The sequence below is a fragment of the Mesoplodon densirostris genome, chromosome 16 (genome assembly GCF_025265405.1).
Source record: "Mesoplodon densirostris isolate mMesDen1 chromosome 16, mMesDen1 primary haplotype, whole genome shotgun sequence".
In the NCBI taxonomy this organism is placed as follows: domain Eukaryota; kingdom Metazoa; phylum Chordata; class Mammalia; order Artiodactyla; family Ziphiidae; genus Mesoplodon; species Mesoplodon densirostris.
In genome coordinates this window covers 47,964,077-47,983,321 of record NC_082676.1, presented here as the reverse complement: position 1 = coordinate 47,983,321, position 19,245 = coordinate 47,964,077, and the positions used below count along the sequence as shown (strand labels likewise).

Below are 19,245 nucleotides of genomic sequence, written 5' to 3'. Positions count from 1 at the left end.
TGTAGGACAGATTGCTGGCAGTGGAATTGTTGGATCCCAGACTGAGTGTTTGCAATGGATGGACACTGCCCAGTTGGGCTTTCGAGGGGCTCTACTGCATCAGCATGGCACTCAGGATTCTGTGACCAGCAGTGGGTATTATCAGCCTTGACTGGTTAGAAATAGGATGTCGTTGTTTTAATCTTGCATATTTAACAAAGAAAGAGATCCTTACGGCAATGCCCAGCCTCCTCTGTCCCTTCCCAGGTGAACATGGATGACCGGTTTGGGCAGATCATGATTGAGAACCTGCGGAGACGACAGTGTGACCTGGCGGGAGTGGAGACCTGCAAGTCGTTAGAGTCTCAGGTCAGAGGGCAGAGACCAGGACGTCCTCTTGTACCGTTAGCCAACCGAGAAAGGGCACCCTCCCTTCACAGATAAGAGAATGTGAGAGCCCCTCATGAGTGCCTGCCTCTGGGCAGCTAGGGCTCCACGTGGGCTACTGGTTCATCATGCTGGGGGAAATCCAAGCCCTGTCCTGCCATCTTGGTATGGAAGATGCAGATTTACATTTCCGACCCCCTATTATCTTAACTTCTTATTATGCCGTTTTTCAAACATAAGAGTAGAGAGAATAGTTAAAATGAACACCCATATTCCATCAGCCAGCTTCAATAATTTAATAACATTTTGTCATTATCGTTTGATTTATCCCCCTGCCTCCAAATTTTTGCTGGTGGTGTCACTGGAATATTTTAAGGCAAATCCCAGACAGTGTATCATTTTCCCCATAAATACTTCAGTGTGACTCTCCTACCAATAAGGACCTTCTGGGCTTGCCTGGTGGCGCAGTGGTTAAGAATCTGCCTGCCAATGCAGGGGACATGGGTTCAAGCCCTCGTCCAGGAAGATCCCACACGCTGCAGAGCAACTAAGCCTGTGCGCCACAACTACTGAGCCTGTGCCCTAGAGCCCACGAGCCACAACTGCTGAGCCCGCGTGCCACAACTACTGAAGCTCATGCGCCTAGAGCCCGTGCTCCGCAACAAGAGAAGCCACTGCAATGAGAAGCCCGTGCACCACGACAAAGAGTAACCCCCGCTCGCAGCAACTAGAGAAAGCCCACGCACAGCAAAAAGATACCCAAAGCAGCCAAAAATAAAATTAAATTTAAAAAAAAATGAGGATCTTCTACCCCCAGGATAGTGATGATACCATTATCACACCTTACAAGTCGACACGAACTCCTACATAGCACCTAACACCCAATTCATCTCCAGTTTTCCCCAGTCATCTAAAAAAAAATGTTCATAGTTGGTGTATTTGAATCAGGATCCAAACATGGTTCCCACTTTGTACTTGACTGATCGGTCCCTTAAATCTCTTGGAACCTGTAATAGTTCCCGCCCCCACCACTCCCCAACCTTTGAAAATGTTTTGCTAAAGAGACACTTCCCACCCCTGCCCCCATTTGAATACGTTAGTTTTTTTTTTTTTTTTTTGCGGTATGCGGGCCTCTCACTGTTGCGGCCTCTCCCGCTGCGGAGCACAGGCTCCGGATGCGCAGGCCCAGCGGCCATGGCTCACGGGCCCAGCCGCTCCGCAGCATATGGGATCCTCCCAGACCGGGGCACGAACCCGTATCCCCTGCATCGGCAGGCGGACTCCCAACCACTGCACCACCAGGGAGGCCCAATACGTTAGTTTTGACTTGTGTCACATTACCAACTGAGGTACTTTAAAAAACTGTTGGTTATAGAAAAGTTTCTTCCTTTATTTCTCTTTAAATATTATACTTTAGTGTGCATTTTCCCCCATTGTAACAATGTGTGTTCAGTATAGAAAATGGGAAAATTAAAAACAAAAAGATGATAGTGGCCACGGTGGGCTTTTGAAAGAGGAGTCCTCCGAGGGAAATTCTGTGTACGTGAAGAGTGTCTTGGGTCATATGACAGCACGTTGTCCTCTCCCTTTCTCTCCACTGCACATTTTAGAAAGAACGGCTCCTGTCAAGTGGGTGGGAATCGGCATCAGCCATCGACATGATGGAATTGTACAGCAAATTACCTCGTGCCGAAGTGAGCAGGTATGGGATTGGCAAGAGTTTGCTCCGTGGCAGATAACTGTGAACTAAAGGCATCGTTGTCTGTATCCTTTCATGTTAAAAACAAAAACAAAAAAAAATTCAACCCTGAACTAGACTTATTTTGAAACAAGTTAAGCTGCTGCTAATGTAGATTAAACATTGATAGCTCCTTGAGAGTAACTCATTAGCTATTAGCCAAGATAAGGTTTATGCCCAAACAGATTATCTTAGTTGAAATAAGCGGTTACACCTCTGCAGTGGAAATCTTGCACAATCCCTGTGTTTTGGAGAAGCAGGAAAATGACATTGCCCAAGGGCTCCTAAGGGGGGAAAAGTCTGCTTATGGATTTTTAAGTGGATTTTTCCTCTCATTATAAAAGAAATACATGCTCGTTCTAATAAAACAATTTTCGAGCAGTGTAAAGTGCATGAAGTATAGAGCAGTTGTGAGCTCTGTAGCACCCTCCAGAGACAGCTGGGGTGTATTCTTTTTCTATGTGTATATAAAGATAAATATTTATCAATATATAGATTTATATTTTTTGAATCAGTAGATTGATATTACATGTATTGGTCTGTAAACCACCATCCTTTCAAAAGCTTAACAATAGATTGTATTTATCTCTACATGTCAAGATGTTCAGGGTTACCACATCCTGTTTAGTGGTACCTGTTATTTATGTGTGGATATATATTAATAACAGTTTCTAAAATTGAGGTGTAATTGACAGACAACATTAGTTTCAGGTACACAACATAATGATTCGATGTGTGTATATATTGTGAAATGATAACAATAAATCCAGTTACATCGGTCATTGCATATACAGGATTTTTTTTTTTTTTTGAGGAGAACCACTTTATTTTGAGTAGTAAACAAAACTCCATTTAGAACATAATAAACCTTCCATCAACTTCTTCACAGTTAGTCCAAGGAATAAAAGATCTTCTAAAGAAGATCTTTAAAGGAGATGTAGTAGCTGAATTTGTGGGCATTTTTGGTGCATATTTTTTGTTTAAAAAGGTGAACACAAGCCAAGATTTCAGGCAAATGATGAGCAAGAAGTTTCCACTGGTTCTATAGTGCGGGCCATCACATCTGAAGCAAGGTCCTGGAGCAACACCCCACCGTGTGCAGCAAATGGCAGCAATCTTCACTACTTTTCCAGAATTTTTTTTTCTTGTGATGAGAACTTTTGAGAGTTACTCTTAACAACTTTCAAATATGCAATATAGCATTATTGACTATAATAACCATGCTGTACATTACTTCCCTGTGACTTACGTATTTCACAGCTGGAAGTTTGTTCCTTTTGACCCCCTTCACATATTTTGCCTGCCTGCCCTCCCACCGCCCACCTCTGGCACCTACCAATTGTTTTGTTTGTTTGTTTTCTTTTAGATTCCACTTGAAGAGAGATCCTACAGTATTTGTCTTTCTCTGACTTATTTCCTTTAGCGTAATGTCCTCTGGGTCCATCCATGTTGTCACATGTGGCAAGATTTCATTCTTTTTTATGGCTGAATAATACTCCATTGTAAATGTCAGTATACATACCACATTTTCTTTATCCATTCATCCATCAATGGATACTTAGGTTGTTTCCTTGATAATAATAATTTTAAAGTAATTAAAAAGTAATGTCTATAGCTGCGCATTTAGTTATGTTGCAGACAGCAGCCTTTGTCCTAACAGAGGTGGATAAAGAGGCGGGACAGGCTTCGGTCTGTCCACCCCAGGCCGACCAGCCCTCCCAGCTCTGTAGATGCCTCATGGTTTGTGTCTACATTTGTCAAGGGCTTTTGCCAGATACTCTGTATAAAAAGGAACCAGAGGCAGGCCTGTTGATTTAACAGATGCCTACTGTGCATCATGCCTGCCTTTGCAGAGTTCACCTTCTAGGGAACAGCCTCACAGTCTAGTGTGTCCTGATAGTTGAACTTGGTCATGACGGTGATGGGGCCTTGATCGTGATGCTGGTTTCTTCTCATACTAGGAAGGCTGCCTTGAGGTCCTCTGCTAAGATTAGTTGGGAAGCCACCAGAGTACTCCTTGGATAGTCATTCTTCAGATGTGACTCTTTGGCCTGCACACCAGGGCGGGAGCTAAACACAAATACAGAAACATGCACAAGCGTGTACATCTATACACTTTCATGCACACGCATATGCGCACAAACACAGACGCACACAGCCTGGACTAATGGCAATACCAGCATGTTAACAGTGGCTGTAAATAGTGGAATATGGATCACCTTTTATTTTTCTTCTTTACTCTTTTTGGAAATGCCTGTGTTGTCCCCACCGCCCCAGTGTGTGCATATCTCAACAGAAAACATTTTAAAGAGCTGTTTTCATATGTTTCTCTGTGTGTATATATATTTAAAAGTTTACATTTAAAGTGATTTTTGGAAAAAAGTCATATAAGCACATGGTGGGGGAAAAAAGTAACCAGAATAAAGTAGTATAGAGTGAAAACAAAACAAAACACCCGGTTACTCACCCTCACTACTATCAGCTACCTTCTGTTTCAAGAGACAACCACTATTACCACTTTCTTCTGCAGTTTCCAAAATTAGTCCATGCGTGTATAACCATATATATCCCCCACTTTTTCTTTACATAGATCGTAATATACTAGGTACATTACCTCCTAAACAACGTGCTTTTTAAATTCCATGATAGATCTTAGAGGCTGTTCCATGTCAATTCATATAAACCTACCCTATATGGCTGCACAGTATCCTATTGTATGAATGTGTTTAACCTATTCAACCTATCTCTTCTACTTTAAAGTTTGTTTTTTGTTTTGTCCTTTTGCTGTTACTACATTGCAGCTGTGATGCTGCAGTGAGATTTCTTGAACACCTATAGGGTACATTCTTAAAGCAGAATTGCAGAACGAAAGGACGTACATTTTAAACATTGATGGAGGTGGTCAAATTGCCCTCCAGAGAGGTTATACTATTTTGTCATCCTGCTAGTAATGCAGGAGAGCACCTCTTTCCCATGTCTTTGGTAAAATGTATATCAACCTTTTAAAATTATTTATTTATTTATTTATTTTTAAGGATGTATCAGCCTTTTTTATCTTTGTCAACTGTTAGCTGAAAACATTTCATGTGTTTTAATTTACATTTCTTTTCACATAAATGAGGTTGAAAAGCTCTTGTTTTTCCTTGCCAGTGAACTGGTCTTTTACCCATCTTTTAAATAAGTTTTAAAAGATGTTCTTATTGAAGTGTAACAGCTCTTTATATAACAACGAAATCTACCCCTTGTCATTTCTATTGCAGACATTTTTTTCTAGTTTGTCATTTGTCACTTTTGACTTTGCTTATGGGATTTTTTCTCCTTTTCAATAAAAATAAGTTAAAATGGGCCCACACCATGCATACTATTCTGTAGCCTGCTGCTTTTCACATAGTATATCCTGAGCACCTTTCCATGACTATAATAAGCATGGGTCATGACCTTCATTTTTGATTGGATACATTTATACTGTTGTCTCTTCATTCTCTCCACAGAATAGAGTCCCTTGAATTCCTGGATGAAATGGAGCTTCTTGAACAACTGATGCAGCATTACTGCCTTTGCTGGGCCACCAAAGGAGGAAGTGAACTGGGTAAGTGACTTCACTTGTATTGATTTAACCTAGAAAGGGGGAATTTTTTTGTCTCCAGAGAACATAAGACTTGACGGGAATTTTTGACTCAGGAGGAACTAGGGGACGTATATATATACGTGGATCCGATCCATGAACATAGCCAGAGAATCAGCTGTTATATCCTCCGTGTTTTTATAGCACAAAACCCAGGAGAACTGTTTAAATGAACCACATGTATGAAAACAAATCAATAGCCCTTTAGAAGACTGTGGAATTTTCTCAGCTGGATGGTAAGAGACCTTGAGTCTTGTAATCATCTTAATAAAAGGACCCAATGACTGTGTTTTTAATCAGCTTGTAACCAGGTTTACTAGATGTTAAACACACAGATCATTATATCTCTCTAACACCCCTGCAGCTGTGGGTTGAATTTCTCTCTTCTCTTATATTTAAGATGAATTTCCCCGGCCTGGAAGAGTAGGGCCATAGGGACAGAGCATGGAGCCTTGTCTCAGTGTTTCTTGTTGCCTTGATCTTGATCGAGTTCCTCCTTTACAGCTGCCCCTTGTTGACCTTGCTTCCCCTGGGGGAATAGCCCTTGGGCGGCTCTCCAGCCAGTGGAGACCATTTTAGATCTCGGTCCTGGCCTTTAATGTCATAGGTGCCCTTAAGCTTCCTATGATGTGTCTGACACATGGCTTTAGGCAGGTAGTCCATACAAAACAAAGAACTTGGCAGAGTCAAGGACTGTCTCCTGTGTGAAAATTCCAGGTTGTTAATCATCCCCCTTGGGCTTATCTTTCCGCTAGTTTATAAATTTACCCAGCTGGGCAGTTCAGTGCACAAAATCCATTTAAATTATTTTTTATTTAAAAAATCATTTATTAGTGTGTTTTTGTACTGCTGTCCTCCCGCACTTTTAAACACAGTGTAATTTTTAGTAGGGACTTTGGAAACTTCTAAAAAAGTATGGCGAAGAAAAAACAATCACCCGTATGCCCATCCCTCAGAGATAACCTCTGGCAACTTTTCACTTCCATTCTTTTTCTAGCTGTTGTTTTGTTTTTAGCAGAGTTGAATTTATCTATTTATGTAACCTTGATTCCTGATCTTTTTAACTTAATATTATAAGCATTTCCCCTTGCATTTTAATGGCTTTATAAATATTCTGTCATGAGGCTATGTCTGAATTTACTTAACTTTCTCACACTTTAAAAAATATAGGTGGCTTGTAATAGCATAGAGTTAATTCTAGTTTCTGTAACTAGCGGTGTATTGAGCATTTTTATGTAAGGGGCTTCTTTTCCCCACTTTGCGCATGGCTGCTCTGTTGTATCAGTACAGTAAGTCCCTTACATACAGACCTTCAAGGTGCGAACTTTCAAAGATGCAAACTTGCGTTCCATCAACATCAGGCGTGAGTGAAATTACAGCTTGCCCTCCGTCTCTTATTGCTGACGCTCCTTCATTTCTACCATCTCCCACCTCCTCTCCCCCTCCAGTCAGTAACTCTTCTTGCCTGTTCACTCGATGCCAGCCCCTGTATGCCAGCTGTTGTACTGTACTACTGTACTTTTCAAGGTACTGTACTGTACTGTAAGATTAAAAATGTTTTCTTTATTTTTTATGTATTATTTGTGTGAAAAGTATTACAAACCTGTAGTACAGTACTATATAGCCGATTGTGTTAGTTGGGTACCTAGGCTAACTTTGTTGGACTTAACAAACAAATTGGAATTAACGAATGTGCTCTCGGAATGGAACTTGTTCGTATGTAGGGGACTTACTGTACTTCTGTGTGTGGGGGGAAGAAAGAACTGTGTTTGCTTGAAGTTCAGCATTTAAAAGGCCAAGTTCCTAAAGAATAGGCTCTGGTACAAAACCTAGACAGATTCATACTAAAACAACCCTGCAACCAAGACTGTAGAAGATCAGGATGATTCTCCAATAATATAATTGCCTGCTAGAACAAAACTCAACACTCTTCAGAGGAAGATATTAGAATTCAGAGTCTCCTCAACTTATTATCTGCCATGTCAGTATACGATAAAAAAAAGTTACTAGACAGGTGAAGAAATAAATTTCCTACACTAGTCTTTTTTATTCCTGAATTTGACTCAAATAGAAAAGGGTGAACAAAATTGCTAAGGCTAGTCACTGGCCCTTTGGCTTCTTTCTCACCAAAAACAGGCCAATATTAATTTTTAAATGTTTAAAGTAAAAAGCAGAAGACTCAAGAATGAACTCCTTGGGGCTTCCCTGGTGGCGCAGTGGTTGAGAGTCCGCCTGCCGAAGCAGGGGACACGGGTTTGTGCCCCGGCCCGGGAAGATCCCACATGCCGCGGAGTGGCTGGGCCCGTGAGCCATGGCCGCTGAGCCTGCGCGTCCGGAGCCTGTGCTCCGCAACGGGAGAGGCCACAACAGTGAGAGGCCTGCGTACCGCCAAAAAAAAAAAAAAAAAAAAAAAGAATGATCTCCTTAAACAAGTTGTCTGAATGAGAAGTATTATTCAGAAAAAAAAAAAGTTCAGCGTTTAAAGGATACACTTTCAGGTTTACTGCAGAGAGCCCTTAAACTCTTATAACATTTCTCAATCCCTTTAAAACCACCCATAAACACAGTCTCATCCAACCTCCTGTTGCCTTGGGAAGTCTCATCTTACACAACCAGGAGGCCGGGGCTGCGGTGATCACACATGTGGCTGGTGCCCCAGAGCCGGTCACTGTGGGCCTGGGATCCGGGAGTCACATTCTCCCACCTCTGGCTGTTTGCCCCAATCCGTGAGAGTCTCTTCACAGCTTCTGTGTGTTTCCTCCCAGGCTTGAAGGAAATAACTTACTGATCTGTTCAAGACTCGTGCTGAGCCAGAGCTGAAGCCACTGACCTTTCCGGAGTTGAGTCTCCGGGTTTTCTGAGTGGTGGTTAGGCCTCGGCTACCAGTCTCCCCGCTCGCCGAGAGACCTCACTGACCGAGGTGCTTGTACCAGTTCCTGCTCCTGTCGGCTTTTACCGTTTAAATAAATCTCAGTTGCCATTGCCGGTGTGTTGGTCCTCTGCTGTTTGTCCTTTGCTCCCCTGGGTGGGCTGCGGTTCACCTCTGTGTCAGCTGGAACCAGAGGTCCTAACCCGACCTTGACCTTGGCTCACTCCCTGTGAGTCAGACTCAGCTCATGCCCTTGCGTCCGTTGTGGGATTTACTCCTGTGTGCTCCTGTTTGCAGCACCCGACATGGGACTTGGCACCTTGACCAGATGTTGGAGCTCATCTCTGCTCCCGTTTTTGCCCTTTCCTGCTTAAATCCGCCTTCACCTTGGTCACTGTGGCAGGATGAATGATGAGCCCCTGAGCCCTCCAACTGTGAATATGTTACCTTATGTGGCAAAAGGGGCTTTGAAGATGTGATCAAGGATCTTGAGATGGGAGATTACCCAGGAGCCTCCAAGTGGGCCGGATGTCCTCACAAGAGTCCTTCCTTATAAGGGAAGGCAGGAGGGTCCGGGTCGGAGGAGAAGGAGGCATGTGACACCAGAAGCAGAGACTGGAGTGATGCACTTTGAATGTGGGGGAAGGGGTGGAAGTGGAAGAATACAGTTGGCCACCGGATGCTGAAAGGGGCAAGAGAACATCTCAGAGCATCCAAAAGGAGCCAGCCTTGCTGACACTTCGACTTTAGCCCAGTGAAGCTGGTTTCAGATTTCTGACCTCCAGAACAGTAAGAGAATAAATTTGTGTTGTTGTAAGCCGCCAAGTTTGTGGTCACTTGTTACAGCAGCAGTAGGAAACTAATACAGTTATGATACAGATTAAAAGGGGCCCTGGAGACCTGGCCTCCAATTCAAAGACATAAGGCCTGTCCACACCTAATGAAATTTTTGGTTATGTGACTGGGGCTGTGAACCTGAGCCTGTGTGTGCAGAACGGCAGTGAGGCAGCCCGCCAGCCCTCTCCCATCCGAGAGAGATCACGGCCCCTTACTAGAGACTTGCAGAGTCTCTAGATCAGCTTTCCCTACAGTGTGGCCTGTCCCCCATTACACAGCAGCACGCCTGTTGACAGGAGTCCGGGTGGTGACACAGCGTGAAATGACATTGAATCACCCAGTGAGAAAGTTACTGCCTTTTCAGTAAGGTCTTAAGGACCTTTCAGATCTTAAGAAGTCCAAGGAGAAGATCTCAGGCTGGTGCTGGTGTGTCTTTAACACTAATGCCATATTTACTAATCCATTGTTTTTGAAACCGTGTACTAGGCCATTAATGGGTGGTGACTCCATGTAGGGAATCAAGTCCCTTATTTTAAAAAGATATGGACTAGAACGGAAAATGTCATAGCACGTTGTCAGATACGGACTAGAACGGAGAATGTCATAGCACATCGTCCGTAGTAAGGGTGAGTACTTTTTTTGTAACTTGTTTCATTTTTATGTGTGTATATACTACCATGTTAGCACTGTTTCTAATGTTTTGGTTTGGGTTGTTTTTTAATTGAAGTGTAGTTGATTTACAATGTTGTGTTAATTTCTGCTGTACAGCAAAGTGATTCAGTTATACATATGTATACATTCTTTTTTATATTCTTTTCCATTATGGTTTGTTACAGGATACTGAATGTAGTTTCCTGTGCTATCCAGTAGGATCTTCTTGTTTGTGCATTCTGTATATAATAGTTTGCATCTGCCAATCCCTACATCCCAATACTTCCCTCCCCCAACCACCCTTCCCCCTTAGCATTGGTTTTGGTTTTGATCACAGGTGGAGGTCAGAGTGTTATAGCATTTCTCCAACTGAGGGAGCAATAGCATTTGGCTAGAATTTTAAAAACTTTGCTTGGCTTCAATTATATTTCTGTTTTTCCTTGCATTTAGTTTTATGGAGTACGTTCTGTTCAAGGCTAATGATACGCCATTACTACTGATGGTTGTGTTATAAAATATCCCTTAAAGTACCTGTCAATTTCATTTTAAAAGCGAGCCCATTTAAAGACCGTTACTAAGAAAATAATGGTAGAGCTACTGTACGGACATGCAGAAATCAGGGAGGTGATGTATTTGGAAATACTGAAGTTGAGAAGCACCACGTGACGGAATGGTTATCTTATAACATTATAGAAACCTTACAGTTTCTCACGGGAGTGTAGGGGGTGTCAGGGGCAGAGGATCTCCCCAAGGGTTAGCTTTCATGCCCTCCCTCTCCCATACCTCCCACGACTGAGACATGCATTCCAAAGTGTGGTTTTGGCTTTTTGAATTGGGACTTGGAACTCATTTCCCCCAGGAGTGACTGCCTCTCACTGCCTCTCCTGTTCTCCCACGCACTCATCTAAAACCTCTGGTAATCCTTTCTACACACACTGCTGAACTGAACCTGCCCTTGGGAAGGACATCAGTGACGTTGAAACCATCACACCCAGTGACCCTTTCTCCGTCCTTGGCTGTCTCAACTTCTCAGTAGCATCTGACATGGGCAACCATCTCTCTCCTTGGAACGTCCTCACTGCCAATAAATGATGGAACTGGATTTGAAACCAGGCAGGTTGGCTCTAGGACTTGTGCTTTTAACTACTACATTATATATATCCCTTCTCCCCTTGCCCCAGACAGCGTATAAAAATTCCTCACCATCACCATTCCTTCAGGGTGTGGTTGCCCTGATGCCACATTTCATTATTTCTGATAAATTTTCACAATTTATTACATTGGCTTATTTCCTATTTGGGGACTGTGCCAGGTGCCATTGATGAAAAGTGATCCTTTTCTCCAAAAACCTTAGTGAGGCTTTTGAATATTTCGTGCAAGAGATGGTGTTGTTAAAAAAAAAAAAAAAAAAAAAAACCAACAACTATGTTTTCCTCTAAGAGTTTTATAGTGTCTGGCCTTACATTTAGGCATTTAATCCATTTTGAGTTTATTTTTGTGTATGGTGTTAGGGAGTGTTCTAATTTCATTCTTTTACATGAAGCTGTCCAGTTTTCCCAGCACCACTTATTGAAGAGGCTGTCTTTTCTCCACTGTATATTCTTGCCTCCTTTGTCAAAAATAAGGTGACCATATGTGCGTGGGTTTATCTCTGGGCCTTCTATCCTGTTCCATTGATCTATATTTCTGTTTTTGTGCCAGTACCATACTGTCTTGATTACTGTAGCTTTGTAGTATAGAAAAATGGAATACTACACAACAACCAGAAGAAATTAAGTTCAGACATGCAACAAGATAGATGAATCAAAAATAAGTACACTGAGTGAAAGAAACCAGATAAAAAAGAACACATGCTGTTTGATTCTATTTCTGTTTTTTAAACTTTTAACTTTTTGCACAGTTTTTAAAGGTCACACTCCATTTACAGTTATTGCAAAATATTTCCTATATTCCCCGTGTTGTACTATATATCCTTGTAGCCTATCTCACATCTGATAGTTTGTACCTCCCACTCCCCAACCCTATATTGCTCCTCTCCCCCCTCCCCACTGGTAACCACTAGTTTGTTCTCTATATATTTGAATCTATTTCTATAAAATTCTAGAAAATTCCAACTAATTTGTAGTGGCAGAAAACAGATTAGTGATTGCCTGAGAACAGGAACAGGGTCATGAGGAAAACTGGGGGATGATACACATGTTCACTGTCTTGATTGTGGAGCTGGTTTCATGAGTGTATACGCATGTCAAAGCATCAATGGTATACTTGACCGGTAATTTATTGTCTATAAGTTGTACCTCAGTAGAGCTGTTTTAGAAATAATTTTAAAAAACCCAAATGAGGGGGCTTCCCTGGTGGCGCAGTGGTTGAGAGTCCGCCTGCTGATGCAGGGGACACGGGTTCGTGCCCTGGTCCGGGAGGATCCCACATGCCGGGGAGCGGCTAGGCCTGTGAGCCATGGCCGCTGAGCCTGTGCTCCGCAATGGGAGAGGCCACACAGTGAGACGCCCGCGTACCGCAAAAAAAAAAAAAAAAACACCCAAATGAGTCTCACAAAAGATATTTCTGGTTTCTTTTTTTAGCTCCTTTACCTCTTATAGAGATATTTTTTCTGTAAAAGCATAAGCTCTGGAGTTAGCAAACCAGTTCTGACCCTAATTACCTCTGACCTTTAGTGAGTCACTAGATCTTTGAACTTCAGTTTCCTCATCTGAGAAATGGGAACAACACCCACCTCACAGGACTGTCATGAGGAGCCAGCAGGGTGATGTTTGTTAAAATGCTCAGTACAAGCCCTGGGATAGGGCTTGCTGACTGTTAACTTGTATTGTTATTGATGACAATTCAACTATTGGAGTGAAAAACAGCAGAGTGAAAGCTTCTGATTTTTAAAGGCAATTTCTAAATTAGCACATTTTAATATTTTATGGGGATAAAATGTTACAGGCGACAAAGTAGAGGTTGAATTCAGTGTTCTCTTCTTAGGTACCATTGGTTCACCTACAGATTTTCTCTTGGTTATATCCAGAAGGTAACTTCCTAAAATAGATTGGGTTTATTTTTAACTTTTTATTGAGGTACAGTGTACACACAGAAAAGTACACACATCATTATCGGCTTGATGAATTTTCACAAAGTGAACTCACCCTGTGGCCAGCATCCAGATCAAGAAATAGAAAGTGATAGATTCCCGAAGTCTCCATGTGCCCTGTCCGAGTCACTACCTCCCAAAGCTAACAGCACAGTCAGCTTTGCTTACTTTCGAACTTTCTGTTCCACTGTATGCACTCTTTTGCGACTGGCTTCTTTCACTTTATGAGATTCATCCAATTGCAAGCCAGTCCGCGTGATTCACATTTTCATGATACTTTCTCTCTTACACTGTTTAAAAACATTAGCATATCTTTGTTGAGACTTGAAGGATGAGAAAGTTTTTGTCAGAATTAGGGAGCAGTTTGGGTAAAAGAAACAGACTGTCCAAAGGCTTGATGCTGAGTAGAGCAATGGGATGTTCAGGATACTGAAAATAGACATTCATTCTGGGGTAGATGTTTTCATAATTACGACCATTCAGATAGTTCTCAGCTTTTTCTACCAATAAACGATAATGAAATCAATGTCCCTGTACATATACTCTTACCAATTGGAGTTTTTATTTCCATAGGATTGATTTTTCAAACATAAGGCTCGCTGGGTCTAGGGGTAGGTGAATTTAAAGATTTAATAAATATTGCAAGATTGTGTTACAAAATATTGTAGTAATGCACACTCCCCCCCAAAATGCATAGGTTTGCCTATTTTCTCCCTCTTTGTCGGTACTGGATGTCAATCACGTTATAAAATTTTTCTGTTCTGTTGCTTTCCTTTGAATTTTTTTCTGGCTATTATCTTTTCATGTTTGCTGACCTTTTAGATTTCCTCTTCTGTAGAGCTATTTAATTGTAATAAGTATTACTATACAAATAGTAGAGAAAATGATAGAACAACAAAAAAAAGTCAACAACATGAGAACATTCTGATTATCATATGAAATATGCTCACAGTGACATGCTCTTCAGTAAATAGTAGACATTATTACTACCATTTTATCTGTTGTTCCAAACATGCAGATGGTGAGCAAATGAACCCTTACTGATGAGACTTAGTGGACTGCTCCTTCAGTCCAATGACTTTTTGGCTGTAATAAGTTCTGACGTAGCCAGCATGTCTGATGTCTGGTTACCAGTGACTCCAAAGACATCAGCATTTGAACTGGACACTGCTTGGGAGAAAACAGGGTGCTGGTGGCTTCTACAAGGAAGGAAGGAAGGTGCTCAGTTTCAAACTAAACCTGTGATCTGAGCAGTGAGAAAGGTGAAAACTAGACTGATTTCCAACAACAAACTTGCCCTGAGCTCCAAGTGAGTGATCATATGTTGAAAACAATGGCAGAGCTATTTATATAGAAATAAAGCCACAGTTTCAGAAGACAGTGAGGGGTTCTGAGACAGGCTGGGACCTGGGATCCTGTGCTGCAGTGCTTGAACCTGGACAAATGTCTCCTGGAGCAACAAAATACAAAGAAACTATACGGGACTAAAAATAACTTGAGTATGTGCAGTTGGGGCAAATTATGAAAAGCAAGATATAAAAAGACCAAGATCCAACTGCCACTTCAGAGGTGCTGGGAGCAAAAGCAGGGTCCTGAGCATGATCCTGCACACAGCACCACCAAGGGGGTGGGCAGACCACCTAAGCTACCCCTCTGGCCCGACCCACCAGTGCGCCCTTACATTCACCCTATTTATGGAACCAGCTCGCTGCATCACCCTCCCCGCCTCCCACCTCAGGGAGCGAGCAAGGGAACCTGTTACTTGTTTTCACTCCCTCCTGCTGCAGCAGGAGTCCCAATAAAGCCTTGCCTGAATTCCTTGTCTGGCCTCTTATCAATTTCTATTGATTAAAGAGTCCAAGAACCCGGGTCAGTAACAGTTCTGCTTTAAGTTTCTGTGACTGTCCACAGCACACAAATCTCAGAATCAGGCTGAATTATCAAGCATCTGCATTACTACAAATAGTGACTTGTTTTAAGAAGAAATTATTAGACCAAAAGCCCAGTATCTTTGGTATATTGGGAGGGAGCTTATCAGCCATAAATGTTCTCTGCTGCAAAGGATAGAAAATTCAACCCCCAGTGCCTGAAAGAGAAGGACATGTATTATTTGTTTCAGAGGCTCCCAGACTTTCTTGGTTCATGGTGTTCCTTGGACAAAAGGAATACCTAATAGTTGTATTTATTAGTTAGGTCCAAAAAAACACTTAGTATTAATGGCCTAACTACTTAGTGTCCATTTAAGAAAATACACGTACATTGAAAGGAAAAATATCTTATTTCTGTTTATTTCATTCTTAACTAACTATAATTAAATAACTCAATTTAATTGCATTCTTAATAGCTTTCATTTGTAAATACTACAGTTGCTTACCATGGGATATGTATGCCTTTGGGGCACTGCACAGGTTCTCAGGACTTGGAGTCAGATTGGACACTGCCCCTCTCACTTCCTTTTCCTGATTTTCATGCAGCACTTGTTTTTCTTAATATTATTAATATGGCAACACCCATAAAACCAGGTTTGCAAAGATAGGATGTAATTGAAAGGAATGTAGGGCCCTCTAATAGAAAACTGTGAACTACCTTGAGCTAGTAATTCACACCCTGACAGATATTGAGCGTCAATTTATTTCCCTTGAAAATTTACAATATCCCACAGCCACTTTATGAATTCACTCTCTCTGGGGTGCTCTCTGGGAAGTGCATGTTTATTTAACAAGAAGTCTGGAGTAGCTGGTCTTGGGGTTGTCTGGGGCCTTGGTGGTGTCCTCAAGGATCCACACTTCTGGCCAGTTGCACCTCATGATCTCAAGGTGGCTGCCATAGCACCCGCATCATATTTTTTCCACACCAGGGCCTCCAAGAACAACCCTGATGAAGCAAAGATAGACGCGTTGAGGCCCCAGAGTAGGACAGGGCAACAGCAGTGGGAATGGCCCAGCTAAACATGACAGATATCTGGTCAGCAAACGTCACAGCCATGGCATTACTGCCAGGGATGTCCGAAATGCTCAGAACCGTGTAATAGGCCTCATTGGTCAGGATGTAGATGAGTGTCATAACTGGCATAGAAATCCCAATGGCCAGGGGCAAATTTCTTTCTGGGACTTTTATTTCTTCTGTTACAAAATTAAGGGTGTCCCAACTTGAGTACGAGAAAGGGCAGAGTACTCCGCAAGTACTCAGAATGTCCCTGGCAGAATTTAACAAGGCCCGTGACGGCGATGGCAGTGAGTGCCAGGACCATGACCTAAGTGAACATGTCCTGCACACGTGTGCAGCCATTAGTATGAGAAAGGAGGGTAGAGTGGTTTGCCAGGATAAGATGCAACCTGCTTTTACACTCCATTTGGACCTGGTGGTGGATGGCAGACAGGTGCCGACAGATGCAGAGATGTCTTAAAATGTTTCTATGCAAACAGAGTTAAAAATTAGAGGCTTTGGTCATGTCAACCAGACCTGGGATTGGAAGGCTGGAAAGTTTTCCAGTCAAACAATTTCTTAGGAAGACATCATTTCCCTAGTGTACGAGTCATCCTGGTGGTTTGGGAGACCAGTGCATTGCATATGGAGACATCAGGCCACACAAAAATCTCACGTTGTGGAAATACATTGTTTTGCTTGAATGACATTCAGATTTTCTCAGGAGAACCACTGGTTTTGGAGCTACTGAGTCCAATCCTGGCTCTCGTGGGGGAGGGGCATGCAGCAAGGACTGACAGCTAGTTGGCCCAGGAGTCGGGGAGGACAAATATCTGGATCTGAGATTTGAGTGAGCAGTAGAAGTTGGCCAAGAGGGCAAAAGGGAACTCCAAGCAGAGGGGATGGCATGGGCAGGGAGGGGGTGAGGGTGCAGGGCTCACCTGACAAATCCTTTATGGTGTTTCATGTGGCAGGAGTTGAGTCCAGGGTAGACCTGTGTGGCTGCTATGGGAGTTGAGTTTGGCACTGACTGCCACAGAAGGTGCTAGAAAGCTTGAAGTCAGGGAAGGATGGGGTTAGATTGACAGGCTGTGGAACAACAGCAACCACCATGTTGTGTGGTAGAAATTTCTGGGCGTTCACAAAATGCCTTTCTTTTTCCTTCTGGTCACACCGCTAGACTGTTTCCCAGACTCTTCTGTGGCCAGGTGAAGCCATGTGATTGAGTTCTAGTCAATCAAATATGGAAGGAAGTGGTATTTGCCATTTCTAGGCCTACCCCACAAACCACCCCCTGCACAGTCCTCCACATTCTCTTCCCCCATTGGCTGGCTGGTGCAGATGATCTGAGAACCTAGGTGGTGGATCTCCAAGATGGAAGTAGCCTGGCTCCCTGAGTCACCATGTGATGAAGGGCCTGCTCTGGACTATTCTGTGAACAAGGAATCAATTTTTACTATGTTAAGCCACTGAAGTGTTGGGGTTGCTTGTTACGCACCTACCCTGACTAATGAGAACCATAATAAGAGCTACTAGTTGTTGGGCACCTGCTCTGAATTGAGCAGTGTACTAAGGGCATTGTCTCACGTAATCTATACACCAATTCTATGGGGAGGGGTACCACCATTAGCCCACTTTTACAGACAAGGAAACCGAGGCTGAGAGGGAACCTAGGGGGCACAGGTGGAGAAGCTTGATCTCCAAACCTGGACCCAAGTGCCAAACTGTGCCCTGCTGGTAGCCAGTTTTAAAGGAATGGATAGAAATTGGGTGCGGCATCAGACATAGAGAACAGACTTGTGGTTGCCAAGGGGGTGGGTGGGGAAGGGATGGACTGGGAATTTGGGTTAATGGATGCAAAATATTTTATATAGAATGGATAAACAACTAGGTCCTACTGTTTAGCACAGGGAACTATATTCAATATCCTGTGATAAACCATAATGGAAGAGAATATGAAAAAGAGTGTATATCTATGTATAACTGAATCACTTTGCTTTACAGCAGAAATTAACACAACATTGTAAGTCAATTATACTTCAATTAAAGAAAAAAAAAGAAATTGATTGACGCAAGAAGACCAGATGACCTTTTGTGACTTAGCCCACGATCACAAAAGCTGTGTGATCCTGGGAAACTTAACCTTCCGGAATTTCCACTTCCTCATCTGTAAAGTGGCTGTAATAATAGTACCTACCTCATAGGGTTGTTGGGAAGTTTAAATGAGATAATACATATAAGGTACTTAGACCAGCGCCTGGCATGTAGAAAGTGCTCAGTAAATACTAGTTCACATAAATACATATTCTCAATCAGCAGGCACTGGTATTGTGCTTATCATGTGTCTGACTCTGTCATAAACACTTTATGATCTTAACTTATTTAAGCCACACAACCCGATGTCATTGGTACCACCACTATCATCCATGCTGCACGGGAGAAAAAATAAGGTGCAGAGAGGGTAAGCAACTGCTCAAGGTTACTCAGCTGGTTCACGGAGGAGCTGGGATTGAAATCCAGGCAGCCTGTTTGCAAAGTCCACAGGCTTTATCATTGCCTCTGCAATCTCCAGAGATGGTCATCCGTCTACACCCTCAGTCCTGGATCAGCCTAACAGTGTGAGTTTGTGGGGGTGTCAGGGCCTCAGATACAAGGAGGTGTCCTTAGAAGTCCATGGAAAAATCACTGAAGATGAGTTTACAGTTACTTCCCATGTGTGGTCCTGATCTGGCAGGGCCCTCCTCATGTTCACTCACACACGTGGGTCTCCTCTGGGCCCCAGTGGTGACCAAGGGAGCTGGGGATCAGGGCCCTCCATCTCCTGCTGGGGCAGACCTGGAGCCCTCCCCAGGTGACGCAGCGAAGCCGACACCTTTTGCCTTTGTTGGCAGAAAGCTCAGCAATCCTTGACCACCCCCTGTCCTACCCAGTTAAGGTTAAAAACAGTGTTTCCTCTCCGGGGCCTCAGGGCCACCTCCTACTGGGCTTTATTGCTTTCTTGACACCCTCGGGAGCCTCTGTAGCCCTTTAAAAGGGGCAGAGCCTGTAGTGGGCTGGCAGCCCCCGTCCTGGAGATAAGAGTGTCCTGTCTGGGAGAGCAGGTGCGGGTTTTCCAGCCAGCGCAGGCCAGAGTCCCGTCCTGA

The 19,245-nt window shown here is 43.0% G+C and overlaps 1 protein-coding gene across 2 annotated transcripts in view; it reads left to right on the top strand.

Annotated features, from left to right (window-relative positions):
• The window catches only part of LCMT1 (leucine carboxyl methyltransferase 1), a 55,388-nt gene extending 46,676 nt beyond the window's left edge, over positions 1 to 8,712 (top strand). For both annotated transcript variants that reach the window (XM_060078723.1, XM_060078724.1), the window contains 4 exons: positions 247 to 348; positions 1,977 to 2,068; positions 5,596 to 5,693; positions 8,495 to 8,712. In XM_060078723.1, coding sequence (XP_059934706.1) covers positions 247 to 348; positions 1,977 to 2,068; positions 5,596 to 5,693; positions 8,495 to 8,517 — 315 coding nt within the window. In that variant the 3' untranslated portion in view covers positions 8,518 to 8,712. The remainder of the gene's footprint in view (positions 1 to 246; positions 349 to 1,976; positions 2,069 to 5,595; positions 5,694 to 8,494) is intronic.
• The last annotated feature ends 10,533 nt before the right edge of the window (positions 8,713 to 19,245 follow it).